Genomic DNA, 9,326 nt, shown 5'->3' with positions numbered 1-9,326 from the left:
GCCAGGTTGCATTCTCAGATAAGGGTCCAGTATGGATTTTGTGGGGGTTCCCCTTAGTCTCCATACCAGACTCGAAGGACCTGGTATAGACTAGTGGGGGGAACCCACGCCGTTTTTTCTTTGATTTTTACTCTATATTGCCGGGAACTGGCAATTCATTACAGCCATGAGCTATTTTAAATGACATTTTTTCCTTTAGAAATGTCATTTTGCTGGGGTACAGTAATAAACACGGGAAAGGTGCGCTACTTTACAGGCATACTATAGACACCCCCCCCCCCCGGTACGATATTTAAAGGAATTCTTAATTTTTATTGTTTCACTTTAAGCATTATTAAAATCACTGCTCCTGAAAAAAACAGCCGTTTTAAAAACATTTTTTCCAATTGATACATGTCCCCTGGGGCAGGACCTGGGTCCACATACACTTTTTATGGCAAAGAACTTGCATATAAGCCTTCAGTGAGAACTTTGGATTTTGCAGGTTCGAGCCCCATTGACTTCCATTATTCTCGCATATGTGATCTGACAGGCATGTTTGCCGGCAATAGCGCTGCTTTCCATTTGCATTAGCGCCTAGTCTCTGAGAGTTGAAGTCTTAATTGGCATTAATTTAGGCACTATTTTCCAGGACTGCAGGATCATTTTTCGGTGCTATAGTAAATGACCCCCAATGCCACCACGTTTCCCGGCCTAAACGAGATGATATCTTACAAGCCCCTTTTTGTTTGTTTTCGGGTGGTCCAGAAAACAACTAGCTCCCTCAGCCACTTTGTTTCAGATCAATTTGTTACTGTATCAGTCCCCTATATGTGTAAATTTTGCAATAATTGTTTATACCATATTTCTACCATTGTATACCGTATTGGATTGCTAGTCTACCAATTGTGTTGCCTGATATGTAATTACTTGTTTTTTTGACAAATCATATTGTCATCAGTGTGGTTGGGTCTCCTCCATATGGACTACATGTGTCAACTGCCATTACATTATATATATATATATATATATATATATATATATATATATATATATATATACAATAGATGCAGCAATTTAGAAATCGGATGAAAGGTTTAGCTCTGGGAAACACTTTTTGAAAGATAAAAAGTGCATTTTATATACAACTATGTAGATCAGATCAAAATGAGGGACAAATGAGGAGGAATGAGGGGCAGAGGGACAAAACAAAACAAAAAACTAACAAATAACAGACAAAAAAACAAACGCTGCAATTTGTAAAATTGACACTAGATGGTGCTGTTGCCTAAGACACAATGTAATCCATCTGTGTGTAGGAACGTTTGTTTGGGGCAGTGTTTTCCGAGGGAAGGTTGTATGTGGCGAACTGGTTGGCAGTAGGTAAGGTGAATGTGGTTGGTGGGTTGGTGGGATGGTGGGGGTGAAGATTGCTGTGTTCTGATTTCCTCTCTGACATTCTCTGGGGCTCATTCTGCTGCTTTGTCATTCCTTCTATAGAAGTCTATATTGTGATCTGGGCAAGGTCTGTCATTGTCTTCATATATACATCCCTGTGTGCACATGGCAGAGGTAACCCATAGCAACCTGTGAAAAGCCGATGGGGGGGCAACCAATCGTCTATACAAGTCTGAGGATCCGCCCACTTTTATTATTATTTTGTTTATTATTCGTTTTATTATCTGTTTTTTTTTTATACATTGTATTTATCTGTTTTTATATCCTCCAAACAGATTCCGGCCGGTGTGACTACAGTAAGTGATCCGCCAGTGACCCCCTGCGATCTGCTGGTGTCACCGGTGTGTGTGAGGAGGAGGAGGAGGAGGAGGAGGGGGAGGAGGAGGAGGGGGAGGGGGGGAGGGGGGGAGGGGTGACGTTGTGACGTCACTACGTTTGGACCGTACACTATAACACGTTTAATAAATATCTATATGAAAACTTCCTAATTCACCAATTTATTAAAAAAAAAAAAAAAAAAACAACCTTCGTTCACGCTTGTGCGATTTTTCACGTGACTTTTGACATGAAAGTCGCACGACAAGTCGGACCCCCCCATTCTTTTCAATGACACCCTGTTCAAATCGGTGCGACTTTTGATGCATCGAATGTATAGTCAGATCAAAACCGCACACCCAAAAGTCGCATTAACCGCTTCAGCCCCAGAAGATTTTACCCCCCTTCCTGACCAGAGCATTTTTTGCGATTCGGCACTGTGTGGCTTCAGCTGACAAATCCGCGGCTGTGCGACGTTGTACCCAAAAAAAAAAAAAATTGACGTCTTTTTTTTTTTTTCCCCCACAAATAGAGCTTTCTTTTGGTGGTATTTGATCACCTCTGCGGTTTTAATTTTTTGTGTAATAAACAAAAAAAGAGCGATCAATTTTGAAAAAAAAAAAAGCAATATTTTTTACTTTTTGCTGTAATAAATATCCCTCCAAAAATATATTTAAAAAAAACAATTTTTTCCCTCAGTTTAGGCGGATATGTATTCTTCTACATATTTTTGGTAAAAAAAAATCGCAGTAAGCGTATATTGATTGGTTTGCGCAAAAGTTATAGTGTCTACAAAATAGGGGATAGGTTTATGGCATTTTTATTACTAATTCATTTATGTTATTAGTAATGGCGGCGATCTGCGATTTTTATCGTGACTGCGACATTATGGCGGACACATCGGACAATTTTGACAATATTTTGAGACCAGTGTCATTTATACAGCGCTATAATGCTATAAAAATGCACTGATTACTGTGTAAATGAGGGGTTAAGTGTGTCCTAGGGAGTGATTCTAACTGTGGGTGGGATGGGCTACCACTGTCATGTCACAAGGCAGAGCGGGGAAATGCCTTGTTTACAAAGGAATCTCCCCATTCTTCCTCTCCGCACCGCAATCGTGGGCCGCCGGCGAGCATCGAGTTACCTAAAACTTAAAAAAACTAAAAACAAATGAAACGAAAACGAACAAATTTTTTTGGCAGTACACATGTCTACTTTGCAGCTTGATTTTGGGGCACTCTGAAGGCAGGAGGAGCCAGAAGCGTTTAATCTGCCCGACAACAAATTGGCCAAAAGAAAGCATTAAAAAAAACGCAAATCGCAGCAAAATCACGTGCAAAAAAAAAAAAACGCACAGCAGAAACTCCCGCAGAGAAATAGAAAATAGCAAACCGCATAGGTGTGAACGGAACCTTATGCTGGCCATAAACCTAGCGATTTTCGGACGAGAATATTCATTACGAAAAAATCTTTGTACATTCGCTGAATGAAAGGATGTCGTTTGAAAATGTCACTTTGCGTTCAACATTCCGTTTTTAAAATGAATGTCATTTCTGAACGAAAACCACATACTGTCTGAAAATTCGTTTGACCAAAAAGTTTTCTATTCTGCTGCTAAGAACTTTCCCGTCACTCGAAAACGATCGTCGTTTTGACCCCACTAACGATTAGAAAATCGAACGAACGTTCTTAAAATGAAATTTTATTTTGAAGGAAGACGTTGTTTTTGTATGGCCAGCAGAAGTGACAGCCGGCGCAGGGAAGCTTTTATCAAGCCACCTGCCTATGACAAGGGAGTCTCGTACATAATATATTACAGTTCTGTCTGAAAATCGGCAAAACAGTCTTTCATTTTTTTTTTTTTTCTTTAACCACTTCCTTCCCCACCTATAGACATAAATGGGATCTCCCATCCTGGACGGGCTTTGTATGACGTACTCAGCTTCCTGGCGGTATAGGGGGCGCGTCGCGTCACCAAGGAGCCAATGCGAGTGCGCCGGCGGCCACGATGTCCGCCAGGGCATCCATGATCGCTCGTGGCAGATCAGGAACAGGGATCTGTGTGTGTGTGTGTGTGTGTGTGTGTGTGTGTGTGTAAACACACAGATCAGTGTCCTGTCAGAGGAGAGGAGACAGATCGTGTGTTCCTTGTATATCGGAACACCAATCGGTCTCCCCCTAGTCAGTCCCCCCTCACAGTTAGAATCACTCCCTAGGTAACACATTTAACCCCTTGATCGCCCCCTAGTGTTAACTCCTTCCCTGCTAGTGACATTTATACAGTAATCAGTGCATTTTTATAGCTGTATAAGTGTCACTGGTCCCAAAATAGTGTAAAAAAAATCCGAACTGTCTGCCGCAATGTCGCAATCACCGCCATTACTAGTAAAAAAAAAAAAATAATAAAAATGCCATAAATCAATAACCTATTTTGTGGGCACTATAACTTTTGCGCAAACCAATTAATATACGCTTATTGTGATTTTTTTTAACATTTTATTTCTTACCAAAAATATGTAGAAGAATACATATCGGCCTAAACTGAGGAAAAACTTTTTTTTTTTTTTAAATTGGGATATTTATTATAGCAAAAAGTAAAAAATGTGTTTTTTTTTTTTTTTATCAAAATTGTCGCTCTTTTTTTGTTTGTAGCGAAAAAAATAAAAACCTCAGAGCTGATCAAATACCACCAAAAGAAAGCTCTATTTGTGGGGGAAAAAAAATGATACAAATTTCATTTGGGTACAGTGTAGCATAACAAAACAGAAAGTGCAGCGCTAGTAAATGAATGATAAGAAAGGACTAAAAGGCACAATACAATCCACCACAGTGTGTGAAATAATCAGTCCATATATCCGGTCCACATAAATCTTCAAAGAGTGGAAAAATGCATGCTTGCAAAAACGGTGATTCCAGGAGCCCACCACCACGGTAACAAATGGCCTCTCACCTGATGTAATGGACCCTTTGGTTATAGAGGGTCAAAAAACGCCTTTTTCATAAACCAATAGGTATGCAGCATATCAGTCAAGAACCAGGTACAGGACACTCCAATTCGGCCATATAAAATAAAAGTGGCAAAAGGATAGTGCTCTCCGTTTGATAAACTCTTTATTCGATATATAAAATAGAAACACTCACATATGTAGTACTTGGTACAAGCAGACAAATGAAAAAAGATCCTCCGATCTTCCGAACAGCTTAACAGATGCGCAGTGGCTGCGGGTGACGTCACGACGTTCCTCGTTCTGGGCGCGTTGCGTCCCAGTGGGCGGGGACTTCATCAGCAGATGAGGAACGTCGTGGGCACCCGCGCTATATGCTAGGTACGTAGCCATGGCAACAGTACACAGAACGTAATGGACCTCAAGCTCACCCGGAAATCGATCCGGATGTGAAGCTCACCCGGAAGTCGATCCGGATGTGACCCCTTTCAGAGAAAGGATCAGTGAACGGAAGTTTCACTCTCAAACATCAATAAAAAGAAAGCGCATCAATCCTAAAGAGGACATGTGCACTAATCCCAAACAAAGTTATAGACAAACCCTGGGAAAAGTTTCATAATAATAAAGAATCAAAAACATTTTTATAAAAATACTTTGTCTAAAGTATATTATCAATACATTTATACTAAAATATCTATAAAATTTATAAAAAATTATATTATAAAAAATTGTGAGTCATCCGCGGCCACTGTCATCCAATAAAATAGCACACAAAATCAAATGGAGAACAATTAACGGTCTGATATAAAACAATTTGTGTCGAAATCCACGTTTAACCCTTCAGGGCAGAGAACCCTGGTTTCAAAGATCCAATATGATTCTCTTTTGCTCAGTTGCCTTATGAAATTCCCCCCCCCTCCAGTGTCTCGTGACCCTCTCTATACCCCAAAATCTTAGACTTTTTGGATTCTGATGGTGATGAAGTTTGAAATGTCTGGAGACGTTGTGGGATTTCAGGCCTTTTTTAATATTGTTAACATGCTCAGCTATCCTCACGTGTAGGGGTCTGGATGTTCTCCCAATATACTGGAGCCCGCAACCGCACTCCAGCATATATACGACCCCTACCGTGTCGCAGGTAATTAGCTGTTTGATTTCATATTCTTTACCGGTAGCAGAGGCTAGGAATTTTTTCCTTTTCTTTATGTTCCCCTTAGCATGTTCACACGGAATGTATTTACCACATGCGTAGAAGCCACTCAGAAAAGAAAAAAGCCTATCAGAAGAAGGTACAGGGGGGTTCAGAACACTAGGGGCCAATCGGTCCCTTAATGATGGAGCCTTCCTGTAAATAAACTGAGGGTGGTCAGGAAGCACGGGGCCTAAGACTTTATCCTGTTTTAAGATGGGCCAGTTCTTAAGTACTATTTTCTCAAATGTGCGATACTGCACATTATAATCAAGCACCATCTTAAAATTATGATTATCACCACCAGTCTCCCTAACAGTATCAGAGACCAAAGTCCCTCTGTCGAGACCTTTAACTCTAGTGATCTCCTCCTCTAGCTTGGAACGATCGTATCCTTTTTGCTCAAACCTTGTTGTCAGGATGTGTGATTGTGTCATAAAGTCCTCATCGGAGGTAGCATGATCGTGCAATTGTCATTCAAAATGTTACAGCGCTGAAAATTGGCCTGGGCAGGAAGGGGGTGAAAATGCCCGGTATTGAAGTGGTTAAATAAAAAAATGTGATCTCTGAGTCTGATGATATTTCCCTGATTCAACCTCTAATAGTATATACAGTATATCTCCTCTAATAGTATATACAGTATATATCTCTTCTGTCTGTTATTCTCAGAGTGGATTAGAGATTTTGCTCCCTAACCATATACTGTAGTTATTTTATATTTACCACTGCATAGAGATATTTAAGAATAAATTGCCTTTTTATTTTAACCACTTCAGCCCCGGAAGATTTTACCCCCTTCCTGACCAGAGCACTTTTTGTGATATGGCACTGCATTGTTTTAACTGACAATTGTGCGGTCGTACGATGTTGCACCCAAACAAAATTGACGTCCTTTTTTTCCTACAAATAGAGTTTTCTTTTGGTGGTATTTGATCACCTCTGCGGTTTTTATTTTTTGGGCTATAAACAAAAAAAGAGCGACAATTTTGAAAAAAAAAGCAATATTTTTTACTTTTTGCTATAATAAATATCCCAAAAAAACATATAAAAATACAATTTTTTTCCTCAGTTTAGGCCGATACGTATTCTTCTACATATTTTTGGTAAAAAAAAATGCAATAAGCGTATATTGATTGGTTTGCGCAAAAGTTATAGCGTCTACAAAATAGGGGATAGTTTTATGGCATTTTTATTATTCATTTTTTTTTTTTAATTAGTAATGGCGGCGATCTGTGATTTTTATCGGGACTGCGACATTATGGCGGACACATCGGTCACTTTTGACACTATTTTGGGACCATTTACATTTATACAGTGATCAGTGCTATAAAAATGCACTGATTACTGTGTAAATGACACTGGCAGGGAAGTGGTTAAACACTGGGGGGGTGATCAAGGGGTTAAGTGTGTCCTAGGGGAGTGATTCTAACTGTGTGTGTGTGTGTGTGTGTGTGTGTGTGTGTGGGGGGGGGCGGGCTACCTACAACATGGTAGCGATTACTGCTCCCGATGACAGGGAGCGGTGATCTCTGTCATGTCACTAGGCAGAACGGGGAAATGCTTCGTTTGCATAGGAATCTCCCCGTTCTGCGGCTCCGTGACACGATCGTGGGCCCCCAGCGGAAATCGAGTCCGCGGTCATGCTGTACGTGGCGGGCACGCGCCCACTAGCCCTGCCAATTAAATGGGACCTACAGGTACCCACATTTGCCCACCGCTGCCACTGTGCCGACGTATATCGGCGTGCAGCGGTCGGCAAGTGGCTAAACATTACATATTAACTAAATTATACAGCACACTTTTGTTTAAGGTTATTATCCGAATAATCGATTAATTGAAACAATAATCCGCCAACTAATCGATTATGAAAATAATGGTTGGTTGCAGTCCTATTCTTAACCCCTTAAAGCAGTGGTCATCCACCCTGTCCTGAGGGCCCACTAACAGGCCAGGTTTTATGTATTACCTTGGGGAGATGCAGACTACAATACTGCAATCACTGAGCAGCAAATGATATCACCTGTGATATATTTCAGTAATCCTGCAAACCTGGCCTGTTAGTGGGCCCTGAGGACAGGGTTGGTGACCACTGCCTTATAGGGCCGACAGGCGCTCTAAGGGGTTATTATACCTTTTTACGGGTATTTTTTATAGAGCTGCCAATTTACACAGCTCTGTACATTCACATCAATCCCTACCCTCAAGAGCTTACGATCTAGGAACCCTACTACACATGTCCAATATACATTCGCATTCTAGGGCCAAATTGGACAGGAAGGAGCCAGTGCTGCAAGGCAGATGTGCTCAGCACTCAGCTACTGTTCTGCCATATTGGAGCCTTAGAGGGAGGTTGCACCAGACAGATATCATATGACATGAGGCTGCAGCCCTTTATGATTCTGGATTTTATAATAGTGATGAAGGGGACTGTAAATGATGGACTTTTTGACTTTAGCCAGCCGCAGCGTTATAAAATAATATATCCATTGGTTTACCAATTCACCGATCGCACGGTTAACGATCGCAGCCCTGTAATTGTATTCATGGTTTGGAACTGCCTGTATGATTTACTTCTTCCAATGTGTTTGTAAAATTAAATATTTGCATTATGTTAGTGAAGAGATGCATTAGCTGTACTCACGGGTCTGCTTTTCCATTGTCGCAGGGTGTCGGGCTATGGAGGTGTCGCCGGATATGGATGCCCGCCTCCTCCCTCTGCCATGGAAGTCTCTGCAGATTGCTGAGCGCACTTTCCTATGTAAAGTCCTTTTCACGGACTCGGCGTACTGCTTGCTGATGTCCGACCTCAGCAGTGTCTGGTGTGAGGAGGTGGGAGCCGAAGTCATACAGGAAAGGTCAAAGGTCAGTAAGTTCCATTACACATAAGGGCTTCACTAAATCGCACTGAAAGAATTGTAATCCAGATATAAAGTCACCGGCCACTTTATTAGGTACACCTTCCTAGTACCGGGTTGGACCCCCTTTTGCCTTCATTCTTGGTGGCATAGATACAACAAGGTGTTGGAAACATTCCTCAGAGATTTTGCTCCATAGTGACCTGATAACATCACGCAGTTGCTTCAGATTTGTCGGCTGCACATCCATGATGTGAATCTCCCCTCTCAGCACATCCCAAAGGTCCTCTATTGGATGGAGATCTGGTGAGTGTGGAGGCCATTGGAGTACAGGGACCTCATTGTCCAGTGGTGAGATGATTGGAGCTTTGTGACATGGTGCATTATCCTGCTGGAAGGAGCCATCAGAAGATGGGGACACTGTAGTCATAAAGGGATGGACATGGTCAGCAACAATACTCAGGTAGGCCGTGGGGTTTAAATGATGCTCAATTGGTACTAAGGGGCCCAAAGTGTGCCAAGAAAATATCCCCCCCACCATTACACCCCCACCACCAGCCTGAACCGGTGATACAAGGCAGG

General features: G+C 41.6%; 1 protein-coding gene across 1 annotated transcript in view; it reads left to right on the top strand.

The window, feature by feature from the left end:
• The first annotated feature begins 1,305 nt into the window (after positions 1 to 1,305).
• Positions 1,306 to 9,326, top strand: part of NHEJ1 (non-homologous end joining factor 1) — a 231,936-nt gene continuing 223,915 nt past the window's right edge. Inside the window, exons 1-2 of the mRNA XM_073634364.1 lie at positions 1,306 to 1,362; positions 8,555 to 8,751. Coding sequence (XP_073490465.1) covers positions 8,566 to 8,751 — 186 coding nt within the window. The 5' untranslated portion in view covers positions 1,306 to 1,362; positions 8,555 to 8,565. The remainder of the gene's footprint in view (positions 1,363 to 8,554; positions 8,752 to 9,326) is intronic.

This window comes from Aquarana catesbeiana, linkage group LG06 (genome assembly GCF_042186555.1).
Source record: "Aquarana catesbeiana isolate 2022-GZ linkage group LG06, ASM4218655v1, whole genome shotgun sequence".
In the NCBI taxonomy this organism is placed as follows: Eukaryota; Metazoa; Chordata; class Amphibia; order Anura; family Ranidae; genus Aquarana; species Aquarana catesbeiana.
This window is presented reverse-complemented; position numbering and strand designations above follow the sequence as displayed.